Source organism: Schistocerca serialis, chromosome 9 (assembly GCF_023864345.2).
Source record: "Schistocerca serialis cubense isolate TAMUIC-IGC-003099 chromosome 9, iqSchSeri2.2, whole genome shotgun sequence".
In the NCBI taxonomy this organism is placed as follows: Eukaryota; Metazoa; Arthropoda; class Insecta; order Orthoptera; family Acrididae; genus Schistocerca; species Schistocerca serialis.
The window spans coordinates 34,449,767-34,472,173 of NC_064646.1; the positions used below are offsets into that span (position 1 = coordinate 34,449,767).

General features: G+C 45.4%; 1 protein-coding gene across 2 annotated transcripts in view; it reads left to right on the forward strand.

Moving 5' to 3' along the window:
* LOC126419057 (uncharacterized) overlaps positions 1-22,407 on the forward strand; it is a 403,014-nt gene that overhangs the window by 151,067 nt on the left and 229,540 nt on the right. The window contains exon 1 of one of the 2 annotated variants that reach the window (XM_050086132.1): positions 6,730-6,952. The exons of the other annotated variant lie outside the window; for it this stretch is intronic. Within the exon in view, the coding sequence (XP_049942089.1) occupies positions 6,932-6,952 (21 nt within the window). The 5' untranslated portion in view covers positions 6,730-6,931. Of the gene's footprint in view, positions 1-6,729; positions 6,953-22,407 lie in introns of those variants that run through there. 2 annotated transcript variants of the gene reach the window in all.

The following is a 22,407-nucleotide window of genomic DNA, read 5'->3' on the forward strand; positions in this document are numbered from 1 at the left end:
TAGTGTCTGTCTGACACCGCAACGTTGCAAAACAATACGAAATAGAACGAGCATGTAAGTACTGTAGTAGGGAAGGAGAATGGTCGACTTCGGTTTATTGGGAGACTTTTAGGAAAGTGTGGATCATCTGTCAAGAGAATTTTGGGAAAGTGTGGTCCATCTGTAAAGGAGACCGCATATAAGACACATGTGCAACCTATTCTTGGGTACTGCTCGAATGTTCGTGTTTGACACTAATTTGAATTAAAGGGGGACATCGAAGTAATCCAGAGGTGGGCTGCTAGATTTATAACCGGTAGATTCGAACAACGCGCAAGTATTACAGAGATATTTCGAGAACACAAATGAGAATCCCTGGAGGGAACGCGATGTTCTTTCCGAGGAACGGTAATGATAAAATTTAAACAACTTACATTTGAAGCGGGCTGCAGAACCCTTCAGCAGCTGCCAATGTACATTTGCGTAAGGACCAAGGAGATAAGAGAAATTAGGGCTCATACAGAGGTATATAGATAGACGTTTTTCCCTCGCTGTCTTTGCGAGTGGAACAGGGAAGGAAATGACTAGTAGTGGTACATGGCACCCTCCGTCACATACCGTATGGTGGCTTGCGGAGTATGGATGTAGATGTAGAACATATCATTTGTAAGTTAATTAACTAACCTAGGTACTTAGACATTGAAGCGTTATACTTAGCGAGGTACCATTTGTCCTTCTGACATTTGTTTGAACACTTCTTATCTTTTACAGACTGTCCTACATGAGGGCACTTGCGTTACATCCTTGGTCTGTATGGTGTTACTAGCGAACCCAGCAGTGCTTCTGAATTACTAAATATGTATTGAAATTGCATACACGACTTGATCTCCCCCCCCCCCTCTCTCCCATCTCCTCTTGCCGCCCCCCTCTCTCCCGTCTACTCCTACCCCTCTCTGTGTCCAGCCCCCCCCCCCCCCTCCCCAGATTTATCTCCTCCTCCGCCCTCTGTCTGGACCGAGCGAGGTTGTGCAGTGGTTAGCACACTGGACTCGCATTCGGGAGGACGACGATTCAAACCCGCATCCGGCCGTCCTGATTTAGGTTTTCCGTGATTTCCCTAAATCGCTTCAGGCAAATGTTAGGATGGTCCTTTTGAAAGGGCACGGCCGACTACCTTCCCCATCCTTCCCTAATCCCATGGAACCGATGATCTCGCTGTTTGGTCCCCTCCTCCAAATCAATCAACCAATCTCTATCTGGTCTTTAGCCTTTCTTATTATTATTAGAACTAAACCTTGATTGGGAACTAAACTCGTTTAAAATGAGTACGCCCTGCTATCGTAATTAAAACTGATTGTGAGAAAGGAGAGGATATATCACGTACTACCGTATGGTTGTGGCCTTCAGGCTGGCGTCAGTTCACCGAGGCGGGGAGCACGAGTTTCTGAAAGTGTGTCGTATGCAGCTGATCCACCCATTCACGATGAGAGCCAACGGAGCTCTACCAGATTGGGGGGTGGGGGGTGGGAGGGGGCGTGTTGACTGCTATGCTTAATCCTCTGTTACAAATAGTCGGTGTAGGAACAAGATCGAGGTGCATAGTACTCCAGTGGAGGTAAGATACGGGGCCCGAAAGTTCATCAAACCAGAAATCGTGCGTGACTCTGGCAGTGTCAACACCTACAACCTTTGTACATATCGATATTGTTCTTGCTTTCCAAATGACACGCGATAGTTTTTCCACTTGTGCTTTGGCTCATACACCAGTCCAAACAATATGCGAAACTCACACCACCTTCTTCTGAAGACGGCACTGAGTGAGTATTCAAAACTCTAAAGAGATGCTGAAGATGCTCGCGTCTGATGAGCGAAAATACAAGGGGTATTTTTTCCTTTTTCATCTTCAGATAGGTCACCAAATGGAAACCACAGTGACAGTCAGAAATTTTTTTTTGTGCTACATTAGATATATTTTCCGGCTACTTCTTTACACAGTCGCCGCTCTGACTAAGACATAGCGTGCTACTAACTATCCAGTACTCTCGTCAAAGAAGTCAGCCCCCTGTTCTTTTCGCCAATTCTCTACGCTGGTCTGCAGCTCGTTGTCTGTGCCAAAACGCTATCCCCGTAGCCAGCGGTTCGTGCGAGCGAAGAGATGAAAATGAGAGGGAGCCAAGTCCGGGGCTGTATGATGGGTGATGGAACGCCTCCCGTGGAAAACGCTGCAGGAGCGTCCTCATTGCCCATGCGATGTGTGGCCGAGAACTGTCGTGAAGAAAGAAACACACGGCAGTTACTTTATACGGGCTGCATGGAATCAGGCGGAACGCCACAGCAGGACTTCACTATTGGCGGGAGACACTGTTTTCTGAGCACCTTTGTTCGCTCACTGTGCGCCCAGAACTTAAAAGTGCGATGTGACGCTATAGAAGGCCATACCAGGGACATTGCGGCACATGTGTGCAAAGCTTCACCGGATTTTCACTGTGGTTTTAATTTCGCGGGCGATAGGGGATAGAAAATATTTATATACCCTCGTAGCAATAAGACGAGTAAAAGCGACCAAGGACAGTACGTTAATTCCTAACGGCTGCTGTGTCCGTAGCGTCTGTTGTGGCAGAAACGAGCGACTGCTGCAACATCGTCAAGTTTTGTTGGGCCGTTGTCCTCAGTTGCGTGTAGTAAGCGTTGATAATTTTCAGATAGGTCCAATTACATGCAGCTGAACAAAACGAATTTTACCGTACACTATGTGTTTCACCTTTATTTTTTGAAAGGTATCTTCAGTGGCCTAACTTATATACGTTTATTTTAGTGTATACTATTCTGGTTTACATGGCAAACACGAAACATCAAAGTTAGAAAACACAAGCGAGCGCGCGTACCACAAATATCACAAACATGTACTAGACAGTTGGCAACAACATTCCAAATATAACATGAAGTAAAGGAGGTGCAGTGCCGTGCTAAAAAACCTCGAATGGCAGAAAGCAGAAGGTCAACTCTAAAACCAGAAAAGGAACATGAACAGAGCAGCGTGTACAAACTCAGTGTAAGTAGAAATGAGAACTATTCTATCCTCAGTGTACAGGTGTGATACATCAAACAAAACGATGCTTACAAAAATGTGTATATAGTAGCTGTTACCCGCTGCTTCTTTCGCACGTCAGTATTTCTGTTCATGATGAGTAAGTAAACTAATAATTTTATGAGATGTCTGTATATACTGTATATATAGTGTTGTATACATAAAAATGTATACAATGCCGATATGTAGGTACATAATAAATGTGTTTCTGTAATTTTGCTATATGTCGAATCTGAAAGCACGCATTATATTTTCTAATAATATTTGAAAAATGCCTGAATTAATTACATTCATACTGAAGTAGTCATTAGGGGTTTTTCTGGCTCACCTGGTACTGGATATGCGATTTTGGCACAAGAGCAACACATATCAAGCGTTTCTCCCTTCCATTTTAATGCGCTACGTTGTCTACATTTTTGATCCATCCCCCTATGGTGATCAATTTATGATTAACACAGTCAGTTAGTAGATCATAATCGAACTCAGCCTCACCAAAAACCTCGCACGTTCCACATGTTAAGGTACGACTCTGTGTTTGTCGTACAGCCTTTAAATGACGCCGTCATTGTGAGTCTTGAAGCGTCTTGGAAACTGTAAGAGACGCGTGACGCTTAATGCCTATAAAACCGACTGGTCTGTGACTGTTCTAATGTCTCTGCAGCTCTTAAGGCCGCCCGACGTTCTGCGCCTATGTTTCAGCGGGCGTGAGACTGCACTGAAGTTTGTTGGACTCTAGTAACTTTCTGTCGTAGCTTGAGCTCCCTGAGAACTATGCGCTCAATCAGACTTACGTCTGCGATGCTTGTAGTAATAGTTTTAAATACGATTCTCGGGCTTACCGTCCGATTATATCGTTGTATCTGCAGTAGAACTCTCCAGCTATGCCAGGTGGTGTAGGAACTCAGTGTTACAAACCACGTGCACAACAACATTGGATATGTTTTTTCACGGAATAATCTATAAACATTAAGAGTCGCGCCAGCATCCTATGCATGCTATTCACGTATACGATATTTCATAATGTTAATGAATACAGAAAAAGGTACAACTATTTAGACTAGCCTGGGGTCTGCTTCAGGTTTCAAGCTACCTCTGTATTAAATACCATCGGAATCGGTTCACCGGTAGAGTGAAAACTTAACAAGAGTCAGTTACTTTCGCAATTAATAATAGCGGTATTAGTATGGATTAACCACGTGAGGACTGTACAACCATTGTATTCATTACGTCGAATCGTATTATGTAGAACATATCAAACAATAAAAACATTTTCAGAAATGATGAACTCCAAAATTCGAAGAGTAAATAGCTTTTTCAAAGAGTAATCATTGTTCCATATTTCGCGCTATATTCTCTAAATCAATAAATATGTTGTTCCTCACATATCATAAAGTAGGCTTATGTTTTTCCTCGGCGTTCAAGCTATCTCCATGTCAACTTTTGTCAAAATCGGTCAGCGGTTTGGTCACGAAAACGTAACAGATAGTCATTTATAACGATAGTATACATTCATATATTTCAGGCCACCGATGATGCCTTGCAAAATACAAAGTCGAGACACGCGTTGCATGATAAAATACGTATTATTCACCTGTATATAGACAGACCTGCTTGAAATCAATAACGTAAGACGAATGGTATATCCTGCCAGAGTTGTTCAGACCTGCTGATGGCTTGTGGCAGTGATATTTTTCACGTATTTGCGGGATTTCAGAAATTATAGACTATGATAAACTTGCAGTGGAGCAGATCAAGGATGCAGAGCTACGTCAGCTGTTAAACGACCCGTCTACAGGTCTGAAGTTCGAGCAAATTCTGGTGCCTAACTCCAAGCGGAAGCTGTGGTGCGACTTTTCTCAAGGCAGACCAAGACCATTCATTTCAGAAATATTGCGAAAGACGGTATTCGACAGTGTCCACACACTATCGCACCCAGGAGCCAACGCTACAATCAAGCTGCTGACAGACCGCTATGTGTGGCCTTCTATGAAAAGAGACGCGCGGCTTTGGGTACGGTCCTGCATTCCTTGTGAACAAAGTAAAGTAGGACAACATGTGCGTGCTGATATTGGAGATTTTCAAGGTGCCTCTGCTAGATTCGCACACGTTCACGTGGACCTGGTTGGACCTCTCCCACAGTCAGAGGGTTACAGATATTTGTTTACGGCCATAGATAGGTGCACAAGATGGGCAGAAGCAACTTAAATAGTCGATATTTAAGCCGAAACTACTGCGAAGACGTTTCTGTGTACGTGGGTTGCCCGTTTTGGATGCCCCTTCATGTCACAACTGGCCAAGGACGTCAGTTCGAATCAACGTTGTTCCTCGAGCTATCCAAAATGTGCGGTTTCCAACGCCACCACACGACTACTCATCACCCTGCCAGTAATGGTACGGTCGAACGATGGCACAGAACACTCAAAGCAGCATTGATGTGTCATCAAGAGAGATGGACGGAAGTATTACCATTAGTGTTTTAGGCCTGCGGACAGCTCACAAACCCGATATTGGCGCATCAGTTGCCGAGATGGTTTACGGCGAGCAGCTACGGATTCCTGCAGATTATTTAGTATCAACCTCATTACCTGGATCAGAGGGCCACACACACTGGGTGCAGCAGCTAAAACGTCACTGCACAAATATACGTTGCCCGCCACCTTCTCGCCATGGCAACCGTAAGGTGTTTGTACACAAAGACTCATACAGTTGCTCTCACGTAATGTTTCAAACAGACTCAGTCAGCCGGCCGGAGTGGCCGAGCGGTTGTAGGCGCTACAGACTGAAACCGCGCGACCGCTGCGGTCGCAGGTTCTAATCCTGCCTCGGGCATGGATGTGTGTCATGTCCTTAGGTTAGTTAGGTTGTAGTAGTTCTAAGTTCTAGGGGACTGATGACCTGAGAAGTTAAGTCCCACAGTGCTCAGAGCCATTAGACTCAGTCAAATCGCCTTTACAACCACCATATACCGGCCCATTTCAGGTGCTGAGTAGAAATAAGCATACCGTGGACATTATGTACAACGGTGTTCCGACAAAGGTATCGATTGAGCGTGTCGAGCCAGCACGGGTTTTACCCTCTCCGACCTCTGACACCAGCAGTGCATCAACACATGATGGACGCAGAGCATACCAAAACACCGCTCAGTACATCGTCCGAGACAGGTGTTTAGTTTCTTCTGATTGTGAGTTTTTGCGAATAAATATTTTTTCGTTAACTCATTATACCGGGCGGCTATGCAGTTATTTGTTGTAGGCAAGTCGCTTAGAGGCTCCTGCCTTGCGAAACACCAGAAAGTGAGAGCGCTGTCCGGCATTTGGCGGGCCACTCCTAAATGGCGCGCCGATCCCAAAGCGCGCGCGCGCCCTTGGCGTAATCCGTGCGGTACTGCGGCCGCGGCAGGGCAGTGCGGTAATTGGGAGCGGCCCCGCTCTCGCGCCGGCCCCCTGCCCCCTGCCCCCCGGCCCCATAGCCCCCCTGCCCCCCTGGGTGGTGAGGAGGACGCCGCGAACCGGTCCAGCCGGCACGCGCCGCGACCTTGCCCACGCCGCGGCTCGCGCATGCGCCGTGCGTCCTCGGTGATGTGTCGCATGCAGCCGGCGCTCGCCACCCCCACCCCTCGCCGCGGACCCCGCCCGCCATCCTACTCCTCCTCCTCCGGACAGCGATACCGTTTTTGTTTAATGCCAGTTTTATACCGACAGCCCGATATTAAAAGGTAGAGTTTTGAGTGTGGCGCTCCCAGTGCGGTCCGTTACCCCCGACGAGCAGCAGCCGCCATCAGCTGACGGGCCAGTCGGCGTCTCCACCTGCTCCTCCTCTGTACTCTGCTCTTCTCCGCTCTCCTCTAGCCGATCACCTCGAGTCATGGGACTAGCGCACCACCTGGTGAGTACGCCCGACTCCTGAACTAGCCTGACTAACCCGAAGTTTCACTCTCCGCTACATATTACGACAGCGTCAAATTCTGGAACACTCGAGCTGTTACCAGCAAATAGTCTCCTAACCTGGAAACGTAGCCTAACTTGTTAAGTATGCCTTCTGTTCGTAACAAATAGTTTTGACTTTTTTCCAAAAACTACGACAGCTACTGGACATGAGTATGAATCTACAAAGAGTGTCCTCCTGTAGACTATACGGAACGTCTTTAATCCGCTGATGTTGCCAAAACCCTTTATTATCTGGACAGATAAAATGGATCTGTGTTGTCAGTTTCTTTGTTATGTACAAGTACTCATACTTGCCTGAATCCACATTCTTTCTATATAATCGGGACTGCACCTTCACATTACAAGTTTTGTTATTGCTGCGTGTTTCTCTTCGCGTTTCTGGAGAGATCTTGCCGGCGCAAATATTTCATTTACATATACAACGACTGAAACTGTAGTTAACAACCTACATAAACTCACCTCCAAAACACGTAGCGTGGTTTACAACAGTAATTGAAACTATAATCCCATTGGTGAGTTGTTTATATAAAGCATTATAATACGTCTGAAGCAACAGTGAAAGAAAACAAGTACTGTTCATGACGATTTAGACATGCATTTAGGAAGTCTAGAGGTGGCGTAGCCATTGCAATTCACAAGTGATCAAATATGTTCTGCTCGTATTATACTAAATTGTAGTTCAACCATCAACAATTCATTCAGGCTACTAGCATATGGTTGATATAACACTGTAATACCCTGACGTTGCAAGGAGTTTTTTTTTCTATGCATTTTGAAAATATTTCAAACCTGACTCACAAAATAGAGCCCGCCTATAGTCATAGTTCTTAGTTTAGTAACGGACGATGTACCCAGTAGTCCAAGCTGTGAAACTATCTTGACCCAGAGCTTTGAGCAAACAGATCATGGCCCAACAGTATCCGAAATGTATGAATAAAAGAACACGCGTGACTCAACGCGGATTTTATTTTTAACCCAGTGAAGCAATTAATTATATGCGTATATTTTATTCTGGATATGTAAAGGAATATCCCGGATTTACGAAGTATAGTTGTTGCAAATATTGTGGAATATTGATCATTTTCCCTTCCATAGCTGTGTTACACATAAGTAGCGGAGAAAATACAGCACTCAACTATTAAACTTCGTGTCGCCTCATATTTGATCTCTTTATCAGAAGGTGCTTTTTCAGATTTGAATTTTACTCTAACCGTATTCATGTGCTACAACTGCCGCATTGACTATCACTTCCTTCTAGTTTGAGTTGAGATATCACCTACATGCCGTATTACGTCCGTCCTTTTCACATATGTTTTCTAACTACCTTGCGTGTCTGTTTCTGATTCAGTTTCGTAAAACGCACAGTCATAAATTATTGTTTCGTTAGATTTTCCGTATAAACTTTTTATATTTATGAAGTTTTCGTCGGCATGATTTATCTGTGGTATGTTTTTGGGTGTTGACTCTGCTACTGAGCACACTGTTCTGACAACTAATGCAGTGTGGCTGGAGTCCAGGCAACGAACTCTTCAGTGCGCCGTTAATCCTGTTTTATATATTTGTGGACAATTTCTGACGCCGTCTCTCAGAATGACTTGACAATTCTACGACAATGAAACAATGATCTGGTAGCATCACCTGTAAAATCGTAAGAGCAGCGCTAATCGACACAGTACAAGTACCACGAGTCTCGCCAGCTGGGACTTTGAATGGACTTGTACGAATAGGAATGGTAAACGCTTGCAACATCCTTGTCTGAGTTATAATATAACCAATGAGAGAAGTTGTTTCTTCAGATTTCCTAGGTCCGAATAAAGTGGCTTCGTAAAGAAACAATTAGTTTGCTTACAGAATTTACTGTCGCACTACCTGGAAGCATCGCGCGTTACCAAAAGTAGCTCACATTTCCCAGTTGTGTCAGCTCTGAGTTTCACCCCCACCATTTCTTTCATCTCGTACTCATCCATAACAAACACAACACCTCACAAGCACTCAGCTCTCCAGTCATCCACACGACACAGACACACACTTGACACTTCATAACGGGCAAGGCGAAGCTGAGAGCAAACCAGGAGCTCCCCGAAGACGGCAGTTCTGTCTCCCTCCCTGCTCCAATACCTACGACCTAATTATAAACCTATTTTTGACTTTTCGTATAGCTCCACGTAGCAGCAATACTAAAATTACAAAAATTTCTTTTTAAATTGCTTACTCAGTGCCACAATTACGTAAAATTTATTTAAAATATAATTACCTGTTTTGGCCGTAACCGATCCTCCTCTGAGGACTGAAATCAGTAGTTTAAATTTTACGTGAATATGTTGAGAATAAACCAATTAAAAATTATTTTATCAATCACAAACGTCTCCACCATGAATGAAACGCCCATCGTTCTAAAATACCGGTTAACTTTCGTGTTGCGTATTCCATTAATTTCCCTCTCTGTTTTATATGTGCGTTGGCTGAAACCTTTTACAGCACGCAGTATTAATAAGAACGCCCTAGCGCGCGGAAGTGTTAGGGGAGAGAGGCAAAGGAGAAAGGGGGGGGGGGTTCTGATGCTGTTATCACGTGCTTAAAGTAGCTCCGTCGTCGATTCGTGACAACGTCGATCGACGGAGGCAAATCGCAGTTTGGTCGGAACTCTTAGTCGCACTGAATGCCCATCGTGATGTTCGTTACACCGCAGCATCAATGTTTACTCTGCGCCATTTGGTAATATCACTATCCGCTGACCCATCTGTCACTCGCTAACACATTTTAGTACCAGTAGTTTAACCGTCTCCATATTTTAACCTCTGTCGGGACCCAATCAGATACTAATCTTTGCTGGAAAATTTCTCCAATGGGTTTTTCTTTAATGCTGAGTTTCTTATTACTGGATGTGGATTGACCCATATGTTTACCTATTTACGTTCGCATATAGAAGTTTTACTGACAGGTTTTAACGTCTCCGAGGTAGCAGAATAAGTAGACTCACAGTAATCGACATCGGTAATACATCAACACTGAACATTGCGCCAGGGTTGTTATGAGATCGCTGTAGTTTTGTAGTCTAATGGCAAGGAAACTGCTCTTCCGTGACTGAAGGGTTTCGTAATATCCCCAGTCTCATACTTTACGAAATGTCGAAGTCACCATCTTCACAAACCAAACTTGGATATAGCATCTATAGCCGTATGTGAAGTGAATGTAGATGTCCTCCGTAGCGTCACTATTTAATATTCACTAGGTAAAATGCGACGATTTTCCAAATGGAATGTCGGAGCCTTATTTGAGAAACTTCTGTTCACGAGTTTTGTTGGCGAGTCATTTGTGGGTGGTTACTACGAGCCTTCCGCAATACGTAGCGAAGATAACAATTTTGTTGACCGGACACGATCAAGCAGGTAAACGCTACTGCGAGGGCAAACAGTAGTTGGCAAATAACCCATAAGATGGCCCTCGCACCCGGTTAGGAAAAACGGGTCTCATTTGGTAGAGGAACGGCGTTGGCGCCTGCACGTCGTCATCCTGAAGTGGTTTCTCTGTGGTTTTCCTGGGTCATTTGTGGCAAAACAAAGATACTGTTCTTCTTCAACCTACACCGTCCTAAGCTAATTTTCCCTCCCTAATCACCACAGCGGGAAAATAACTTTCCTACCCTCCGACTTGTTTTCTTGTATTTGGGAAGCCTATTCAAGTCTTGAAGGAAAGTGTGTGTTGATCTCAGCGCCCATCAGGAACACGATCTGTAATTAAACTTAGTTGGTCGTCTAAGAATGATCCGACCTACAAAGCATAGTTTGCTGACCCGCAAGTGTGCTGCTCCGCTCGCTACTTGCCGGTTCGACTCCTGCTTCTGGAAGGTGTTTGCCCTACATTTCCGTAACAACACAAACACAATACCACACGGAATACGCACTGATCAGTCGTACGCACGACGTACTAATACACTAGAGACTGCGTAACAGGTCGGTCGAAGACAAAGGCGAACAACCTTTCCTCAGACCTTGCCCAGAATTGCATTCCTGCAACTTTCCCAACTTTTATTTCGGTAGATGTTCTAATATCACATGAGTTGAATCTCGGAAGTTTGCGATAGCAATCATCTCTGCAATATCGATTGTAACAATCCAAAACCGCTCTGTATGGTAGTTTTTGTGAACCTTCTTCGTATATTTTACAATGGGATCTACTTTTACAGGGCGCCTGAATGTATTCACAACGTAGCATACGAGGAGCGGGTGGGAGAGGGCTAAGAGGAAAGATCATTCCTTTTCTACGTGTAGAAGAACAACGTGAAAACGTGCTTAAATCATTTCATGAGAAGCGATGGGGTAAAAATAGAAATTTTCGGCGAAAAAAGAAGATAACAGTAGTTTCGCACTCACTCTGCTAACCGACGATGGACCCCTGTAAATTTTCCTGTTTATTATAATAAAAAGGTTCTTAAAACGGAACCGTTTTCACAACATAGAAGCGCTGGAACTAAAATCGCTGGGAGCATTACATATTATATAGGCAACAGCCTTGCCGCAGTGGATACTCCGGTTCCCGTGAGATCACCGAAGTTAAGCGCTATCGGGCGTGGTCGGCACGTGGATGGGTGACAATCCAGGCCGCCATGCGCTGTTTTCATTTTTGGGGGTGCACTGAGCTTCGTAATGCCAATTGAGGATCTACTCGACCGAATAGTTGTGGCTTCGGTCATGAATACCGTCATAACGACCCGGAGAGCGGCGTGCTGACGCCCTGCCACTTCCTATCCGCTTCCTGCTCGGAGGATGACACGGCGGTCAGATGGTCCCGATGGGCCACTCGTGGCCTGTGGACGGAGTGGATTACATATTATATCTTTAGACGACATAATAAACAATGTGGATTATGAAGAATTGGATGAGGCACTATTTCATACGCGATACGATTTCATATATTTCCTGGGAAAGTCAGTAACCGTATTTGATAACTTCTTGTTACTTTTGTGTTCTCGTTTGTACCTGATGCCGGGACAAATCGATAAGGAAAAACTTACATCCTTATTTTGTACGCGTTCTTTCTTAGCACCTGAACAAAATGTGTTTAGGTGGTTGCAGATATCCCACGACTGATAGGTGTTTCCAGTAAAAGTAACTTGCGAGCAACTGTCATGATTCGCCTTGGGATTTGCTTTCACTACAATTCAACTTTATTTACAGCATCCATGAGAATGATTGGTGCGGTGGAGTTACTCTCATTATTGAAGCGAATATAAGCTCCAGAAAGAGAAGCAGAAGAGACTTGGTTTATTTTAGAGCTTTTTTGTTTCGAATTCCGAAATCAGTGGGCGAAGAAAGACTTACACTTCAGCAAAACTCAATGAGAACCTACTGAAACAACAAACGTGGTTGAATCTATGCTCCATCGTTGCTGGGAGTGCACTTGTACTACGAGCATTCTGAGTATGCAGGAGGTACATTATACAAGTCTTTCAAATTTTCCTTCTATTACTTACGAATATGCACCACAAGTAAGATAACGTAAAAACAGAACTGAAACCCTCATCCCTACCAGCGACAGGCAGCGCACTACCAACTGCGTCGTTCGGCCATAACTCGTGGCTCCATGCAGGGCAGAGTTCGACTTGATTTCAGTTAAAGAGAGGTTTGTGCTCCTCAGTGTAGTGTTACAAGTGTGAAGAGAAATCTGAGCCAAGCTGAAGGCTTCAGTCGGTCCGCGAGGCGTGCCCGAGTGTTGCAGTCGCTAGTGCAGCGGCTGCTCCTGCGAAGCTACGGCCCAGTATGAGCTTTCACTCGCTCTGTTTCTACACTTCTTTTCGCGGAATGCTAGTCCCGTATGATATGTCAGAGAACGTTTGTGCACTTTTGGGGAGTGGGAGAGAAGGCTGGCAGAACTGAATCCGTCTAAGCGGGTCGTGACTGGCGCCTGGATAGCTCAGGCGGTGAAATCGTTGCAGCCGAAAGGAAAGGTCCGGGATTCGAGTGCCGTTGTGGCAGACAATTTTTACCTGTCTTCAGTTAATAATAGTTACGTCCCTCGAGGTGGCATTATATAGGCAATTTTTCTACTGGTGAGTTTCGATCAGCCTGCTGAAACATACGTAATTATTCATCGCTCAGGGATCGTGAGACTAAGAGAAAGACACGAAAAGGATGGAAGATTGTGTTTAACGTCCCGTCGACATCGAGATCATTAGAGATGGAACACAAGCTCGTAGTGTGTTAAGGATGGGGAGGGAAACTGACCTTATCCTTTCGAGGGAACCATCGCGGCATTTGCCTGGAGCGAAGAAATAAACGGTGTCCATAGTTATCTCCCGGCTTTCAGAAGTCGAACGCGTATTAACTACAAAATATACACAAAAGTGACACGGTCAGTCGATAGAGCATCTCGCCAGTTTTCGATCCGTAACTATGCGTTGTGGCGTAAATGCAGCGCACACTTCTATGTATCAGGCGTATCGGCAGCATGCAGGCAGATCATCCGCTCTGCTCCCTATTGTCGCATCGAGGTAGTTCGCACCTACAGGCGGGCAGCCCAGTAAACAGCGGGCAGCGTCACGCCTTCGTGCAGCAGCCGCTTCACTCAGTAGTACGCGCGTACTGACGTTTGCTGCGTCACCGGCAGTACCCACAATGTGCGCCTGTAATGTCAGCCAATAGCTTGGAGTGGTGCTCTGTACACTGATACGTGTCTGTTTTTCGTATGTTTTGTAGTTCCCGCAGAGTCGTCTCTCGAAACCTCAGACGTTCTCATGAACAGCCCTGTACATGAGTGGGTTATGTAGTATCGGTATGAAGTAAGCTTCAGCATGCACTGTGCGTTGGTTTGGAGGTGTATGTGGATGTTACAGTGAGTCGATATAACAAAGCCGAAAGTCGGGACCGCGACAGGCGCTGCACTCGCACTCAGCAGTCGCTGGTTACAACCGCTGTGCTGCCAGATTTAGTTTTGTCGAAGTTTCCCATAAATCCCTTAAGGCCAATGCCGGAGTGGTTCCCTTGAAAGTACACCACCGATTTCCGCCCCCGTATTTTCCAAAATCTGAGCTTCTGTTCCACCTCTAATGATCTCTGCGACGTAATCGTCCTCGCATTCGAGGGACGATTGTCAACAGCCTGTAGAAGACCGTTATTTCTCAGTACCTATTACAGCAAAATTCTTTAAGTGCACAATACATCAACTTTCTTGTTAGCAACGCAGTTAAAGAGGTTACACATATTCTGAAGAAGATTGCCGAGAGTTATTAGGTATTTAATGAAATTCATGACTAGTACCACTCCATAAGTCCTGTTTTGGTTAAGAACAATCATCACAGAAGACAGGTTTCCTATCACGTCACGGCCGTATTAAGAATCGCAAACGTCGTATAGCTTTGTTGGTTGGGCTATCGCACACAGTGTTTTCAGACGTCTGTCGGGAAATGTATTCTTCCTCCGTGCACACTGGTCCCTTTCCTTGCGAATGTGTGAAATTTGCGTCGTATGTCTTCCTGTACAGTGTAGCTGTGTGTAATGGATGCTTTAGAGAGTATTTGTGAGTTTGTCCTGCATAACGGGGTTGAGGGAAGAGAGAGGGTTAAATCCGGTGCCGGCACGTAGCCTAATCTTCTCGAACAGCACCCCGGGGGCCGCCGAGCTTTATGTGCCCATCCGACGGACCGATCACCGTCGACAGTGTCACGTCGCATCACTTCACGAGACACTGCGGAGAAGTCTCGAATTTAATCCACGACGCGGTCGCAGAGTCTGGTGGTCAGAAAATTTACACCACAACTCGCCACCCTGTCCCGGTCGAATATTGACGATTATAATGTGATCAGGATTCGTCGAATGGCGTTGAACAGTCGCTAGTGGTTCCAAGTTGTACACTATAGCAAAAATTGCGGTCACGTCCGAGGGGGATGCAGCCCTGCAATGTCCTCAGTGAGGGTTGAAACGACCGAGGGTGTCGGCAGTGTCAAAGGCTGTCAAACACGTGTTGTGTCAATGGTTGTGAAGCACGTGTTCGTGTTGCTCACCGGACTACGAACTGTCGTTTTCGACTGCGAAATACTTGGCAATCGACGCTCCAGGGAAAGGGGCGGTTCCATTGACGCCCTGTATGGCATCTCCTGCGACCTTATCGTACCGATTCTGAACGGCGGTGTGTCTGGGATGTTTTTCTCGTCCAGTCATAACAAAAATGTGTGATTTCAACGTCGGGCGTCGCGGTTCTGGTCTCTGTCGCAGAGGCGTCCAAAGAAGTAATGAAAGGTGTGTAAGAGGGGAGTGTTGACACCTTCCCACCGCGCGACACGTCCGTGTTGGCGCGTGTCGGGCGTCGCGGTTCTGGTCTCTGTCGCAGAGGCGTCCAAAGAAGTTATGAAAGGTGTGTAAGAGGGGAGTGTTGACACCTTCCCACCGCGCGACACGTCCGTGTTGGCGCTGGACAGAATCGTGGTGATTTGGTTCCATTGACACGTCAGACCAACATACGAGCTGTGGCCTTTTCTCGCGCGTGTCGACACCTCGCCATTGGAAGCGTCGAGCGCAAGAGTGACGTCGCAGGGCACCACGCTTTTGCACCATTAGTAAGGAAGGTTTTGCGCATCTTTGAGCCAAATTTTAAACTTAGCCTTCACAGTAGGAAGGGTTACGAAAGAGTGATCCTTTAACTCTGTTGCGCAGTCTATTTTAGAAACGAATCGGGTACTTGGCCTGCAGCGTTTGACCGGAAGTTGTTATAGTTGTGTTATAGGCAACACACACTACGTACGCACACGGCGGAGTGCCTACTCTTTGCTTCTCTCAGGGGCATATTGATACAAAAAGACGCCTAGCGTCAACACGAAGAGTAACTTGTTCCCCGCGGCCTGGTCCGTCATCTCTGCTTTTGGTGCAAAGAGTTTGAAACACTCTCTATTTGAATTTTTATGCTGTCGTGATGGACATTAACTGAAAAAGGTAGTGATAACACACGACATACAGAGAAGTTCCGTATCATGCTTTTAATGAAAGGTAATTAAATAAAGCAGTTTCTCTCTAAACGTGTTAGTGGATCCGTTGCCTGTTTAATAAAATTCTCGCAAATCAGCGCTCAAAGTAGAATCGTTCAGTGAGCATGATACATTGCACGTACGCCTGAAAGAACACACACACTGTTGACGATCGGAAGCTGTACGAATTCGAAACTAATTCGCTGAATGGGTATTCCTTGACATAAGCTGTATTAGATGCATATTTACTACCCAATAGTGTTATACGAAAATTTATGGGCAGTAGACCGGTACCTAATACAGCTGAGGCCAAGCTATTCGCATTCAGCACAACAATTTCGAATTATTTCGTACAGCTGTGGATCGTCTGCACTGTCTGTTGTTTCACACGTGCGTGTATGTATTACAAGCCTAGGATGGCATACGACATTGGTTTAGATTCCTCGTTATCTGATTCTCCCTCTTGTGGGAATCCAAGTAAATTCGCCACCATTGGTTGACGAATTCAGTGCACTACGACGTAAGGGTGTAGACAGCGTGATACCGTGTGGCAGATACGACGAGTTCAACGGTAACGTCGAGCTAGTTCACAGAGACCGCCGAACTGCAATTACCTTTGCAGACTTCATCAGTACACTGCCGCCCGTCTCGTGTTACCTATAAGGCGTCACATTACATAACGAACTCTCGAGTTTAAATACGTCTTCTTAGCGGCGGAGTGTGAGCCGGCGGTATTTGTTTGGTTAGTGGAGACGCTGGCAGCCGTAGCGGAGGATAACGGGCGAGGCGAGTAGGCGGTTTCAAGGTGAGCTCCAAGGAAGGTCTGGGGCGGGCCTTGGGAGCGCGCGGCGCGGCGCGGCGCAGAGGAGAGGAGAGGAGAGGAAGCCGCGACCCGGCCGGCGCTGCCGCAGGTGCCGTGGGCAGGCGGCTGCCAACGACCCGCGCGCCGGCAGCGTCGCCTCACATACACTCAGGCAGCTGGTCGAAGCTGGTCAAGACCTGCGGGCCCCTTAAAGGCAATGCAGGACGAGCGAAACTGAAACCAGTGAAGCAGGCAGGCAGCCTGTAACCCACGCCCATTAGCAGCAGATGAATCGAGTAATTCCAATAAGAAAGGCAGCGGTGCAGGTAAACAGGGGGAAGACTTTGCCAGGGGAAAAAAAAATCTGACCAAGTTTGGAGAGTGTCGGCGTTTCCATTTGCGGACAGCAGGAGGCAGCAGCTGGAGTGGGCCAGACGGTCGCATTTGGAGCAGCAGTTGCAGCTGCTGCAGGTGGGGATCGCTTTCGCAACAATGGCGTCGCAGGACGGCCCGGCGGCCTCCGAGCCTGACAGAAGGTGGCTGGGAGCGCCGGCGCGCCTGTCGACAAAAGCCGAACGGCGGCGTCTGCTGCATAATCCACAGATTCTCATTTACCGTCTCAGATTATGCATTGCGTGCAGTTCAGCACGTGGATGCTTACTCCAAACACGTCCCGGTGGTTCAGTTTTCAGTCATAGCCGACTTCTTGTTATTTGAAGGCACCATTTTGTACTATATAACACGGTTTTCATAAATGACACGTAGCATCGTAACCTGCTCTTAAAAGTATTCATTAATAAGTGATCAGTTGAGGTCAAACACCATTTGCCGCACAGTTTGTTTAACAGCAACAGTTACACTGGATTACAGTGACGTCATAAAAGGAGCACAATGCCAAAACTGTATAGGGAGTAAAACTGATGAAACAGCACACTTAGTTTGAAGCAGCTTACAGACTTCTACGTGCACTTTAGATTGCTGCTGCTGCTGCTGCTGCTGTTGTTGTGGCAGTGGTGGCGGCCTTGGTTTCGTGCAGCCCTGCGCGCTAGTTCGTCGTGTGCAAGCCTCTTCACGACTGCACGACTACCGCAGCCTACATCCATTTGAGGCTCCTTACTGTACTCGTGCCTTACTCTCACCCTCTACAATTGTTACCCCCACTCCCCTTCCAACCCAACTCACACTTCCTTATATTACCAAATTCATTGACCTCTCAAGATGTGTCCTGTCACCCGATCCTGCTTTTTACTCGAGGTGCGCCATAATTTTTTTTTCTCTCCAGTTAGACTCAGTACCTCCTCATTTGTTAATCGATCTATCAATCTGATCTTCAGCATTCTTCTATAGCAGCTGGCCGCTGTGGCCGAGCGGATCTAGGCGCTTCAGTCTGGAACCGCGCGACAGCTACGGTCGCAGTTTCGAATCCTGCCTCTGGAATGGATGAGTGTGATGTTCTTAGGTTAGTTGGGTTTAAGTAGTTCTAAGTTATAGGGGACTGATGACCTCAGACCTTAAGTCTCATAGTGCTCAGAGCCATTTGAATCATTTTCTTCTATAGCACCACATTCAAACACTTCATCTTCTTCTTGTCTGTATTGCCTGCCATCCGCGTTTCACTTCCATAGAAGACTAAACCCCACACAAACACCTTCACAAAAGACTTCCTTAAATTTATATTAGGGGTTACCAAATTCCTTTTTTCAACAAACGTCTTTCTTGCTATTGCCAGTCAGCATTTTATCTCTTCCTTGCTGCTGTCATTATCAGTCATTTTGCAGCCTAAATAACAAAACTCATCTACCACTTTTATCGTCTCCTTTCCTAATATAATTCGCTCAGCTATTCTGACTTACTTCGACTGCAATCAATTATCTTTCTTGTACTTTTATTGATATTCATGTTATCATCTCGTTTCACGGCACTATCCACTTCATTCAGCTGCTCCTCCGAGACCTTAGTCCTACCTGGCAGAATTACAATGTCATCGGCAAACCGCAAAGTTTTTATCCCTCCACATGTAAGAAGACTGGCAGCACCGCAGACCGAAAAGCTGGTATCGGGCTGCCATCTCCAAGACGGGAGATGGAAGGCCCTCAACAGGTTGAGAACGGGGGTGACGATGCGAAGGCTAATTTGGAGAAGTGGTGTATCATGGTGATGAATTATGCGAATGTGGGGCAAGACAAGATTCTGAACACTTGCTGATCTGCAGTAACCTGAAAGAAGTCTGTGACATGGAGGACTTGCGTGCACCGTATGACAGCGTCATTCTGGCTGAAAATTGGACTCACAAAGTGTGAAATTCTCTCAGGCCTTAATATTAGATTGTAATTTTATATTACATTGTGTTTCCGTTTTCTTTGGACTGGGATAATTAAAATAAATTCCTTCTCCCTGAACTTTAACTGCCTTTCAAAATTTCTCATTGCTTTTCCTTCACAGTTTGTTCAATGTGCAAAGCGAATAACATCGGGGATAGACTACAAAACCTGTCTCACTCCCTTCTCAGTTATGGCTCCCCTCTCCTATTCTACGTATCTTATAACTGCACTGTGGTATCTGTAAAAGTTGCAAAATTTCAAAGAGAATAGGCTAGTCTTCTAAATCTAGAAATGCCATAAATTTAGAATTACCTTTCTTCGACACGTATTCTAAGATAGCTCTTAGGGTCAGCATTTCCTCGCCTGTTTCTACAATTCTCTGGAACCCAAACCAGTCTGCGCGAAAGTCAGCCTCTACCAGTGTTTCTGTTCTACAATGAATAATTCGTGTCAATATTTTGCAAGCATGACGAATCAGAACGATGGTTCGATCGTATTGACATCTGTTAGGTCCTGCCTTCTTCAGAATTGAAATTATTATGTTCTTCCTGAAGTCTGAGGGTATCCCGCGTGTGTCGTATATCTTGCTTACAAGATGGAATAATTTTGTCATGGCTCGCTCTCCCACAAATCTCAGCAATTCTGAGAGAATGTTGTCTACTTCAGGATACACTTAAGACCGTCCAAGTGCACAGTTTACGGGTGCCTTTCTTTCCACAATATGTGGTGACGACGGCTCTCCCCAGCATAATATTGTTGCGAAGTGGACGGAATTGACGGCCATCAAGAATTGACACGTTTGGCCTTCCAGATGATGGAAATACAGTCTTAGAATTTCATGGTCGCCTCGCTGCCTACTGAGTTCCTAAGAGTTCCATTTTAGGCAAACGTGGTTTGATCCAATGTGTGACGCGCGATCGTATAGACAGTATTGTTCACGTATTCGTAGAGACCTGAGTTAGAATCCATGCTTAGCAGACGTTCGTTGTGAGTCTAAGATCTCTCTTAAATTTCACGTGAAGAGCGAGAAACTTTATTCTCACAATCTTTAGACTTGTCTATTAGGGAACAAAGAAAGATACTAATTATCTAAGAATAATTATTGTCGATCCGACTATTTTTTTTCTTTCACAATTATAGCCGTTCTCGAAAGAACAAATAGAGGTTTAAGTCGCTACCGAGCCCCTAAAGGAAATGAAAGCGTAGCCCAGCCGATATAAGTGGATAACAAAAATTGTTGCCTCCCGTATCGAGCTGACTCAGGATTTTACCATTAAACGGAACCATTTGTGAGAGAATTAAAACAATCACAAATAAAATCGCGACAAAATGGCAAGCTGTTACGTAGTCTAGCGATGTAGTGGTTTTCCTAGGTTATTAGGGAAGTAAGTCGTGAATACCGATCGAGCCGTAAAACCACATCTTTAAGATAATTGGTTTGGAAGAGGCGCGGACTCGCTTTGCTTTGGTGACGAAGTAAGCCGTTGTGAGCCGGACTTGGAGCTGTAGGCGGTTGCGGTTGGACCAGTAATTGCCATCTGACTGCCAACTGTCCACTCGATGTAAGTTGTTTAGCAATGTTTCCTTGCTACCGAAATTATGACGCAGTATATCAAAACATGCCTTTTGTAAACTGTTCTTTATTCCCGGGACCAGTTTGTTGTCGCTCAGTAATTTCTTTAAAACAGTTTCCTGCGGACATAAATTTTGTTACCAACTAGACGATAGCGTCAGAAGGTCGGAGGTGAGCGCTTCCATTATGTAAATACAGCTACAAGCGCCCGTTGCTTATGCGGTACGTCCATATGTGATATCCCATTCTCGACGCATGAAAATTGTGTGACGGTATACATAATTATCACAGATTTACATCGCAGTTAGTTACAGTTGCAATTTTTTTTTTTTTTTTTTTTTTTTTTTTTTTTTTTTTTTTTTTTTTTTTTTTAGGAAACCATATAGTCTCAGCACGACTCGTTGCTAGAGAGAGTATTGTTGCACTGTTAATTGTATCCCATACTTTCAATTTCATCCTGATAGTAAATATTCAATGTTTACTTCTCACTCATTTACAGAGGCGCAGCTAACGACAGGGTAAGTGGAAGCACGTCTCCAAATACATGGTTATGATTTGACGAATACATCAGTTCCATTGCCCTATCTAAGTCTCTAGATGGGCAGAGGCAAGTCATTAACACTTTTTTATCACTGTGCCACATTTCGTGGGTGTAGTTCACCGATCGCAATCTCTCAGATTATCAACTCGTAAATGCTGTAGTGCTTGTCCTTAATTGCATTTGCTTGATAGTGACGTAAGTCCTTTAAAAAAATCTCGGCTGAAATATCTGCAATGAATATTACTCTCGATGAGCTACGTTGTGTATCAGTGTGAACATCTCACTGTTATGGACACAGCGCTTTGTCAAAGAAAGAGTTGTTCAGCTAAGAGAGATGATAACTGATTCGTTTTGTGGTGTGAAAACCACATCGTTGCTAGAAAATTTACCACCTCAGTTGAGAAAAGATGCCTGAAGCAAATGCTGAGAAAACATTATTTCGCAGACAGACCCACTCTAGATCAACGCAACAGGTCTGAAACCAGGGCCAGAACTTATATTAATCAGTTTGTATGGGGTGTGTAAGACAGGATAACGTTTATTATCCGCTCTCATTACAGATAAAAATCAGACATTGTTACACGAACAGAGGCTAAGACTGTGTGGGCTCGGGCACTCAGTTGAGAAAATAACCTTGGCCCTGTTAGCACGATTGGTTAGTGCCTCAGCAGGGTATGATGTCAGAACCTGAAGTCTGGAACGATCTGTGAGGTAAGGTGAATGGCACCGGGCGATCTCCAGTGAAACTCGCCTACACTGGTGGGATTGGAAAGTAGGGAAGCTTCATTCTGCAGTAAGGTAACTTATCAAATTATCGTGGGACACACGCAGTCGTCAGAAACGGGGGAGGCGGGGGGGGGGGGGGGGGGGGGGGGTAAGAGGTAAGATGAATACGCAACTGGGATTAAGATTAATTTCCCGCTCAGTCCCAGCTGCTCAAAGTATCGGCTTTGTACCTAGCTCCAAGGGGTCCCTGATTGAGGGAAGTGGATAAAGGTTCATTTAAAAACTGGTCAAACATTAGCCGTGAGATGTATTCTGTGTTGGGAATGTAGCAAGTGAATGCTATTATTAACTCAGCCCAAACATCCACGGTACCAGAAAAGTGTTTCCATGCTGTACTTTATTAAAGGTGACTGACTGCACGCTTGCTAATTAAAAGGGGCAGTACTGTAACAGATTTTTGGCAACACTATGACA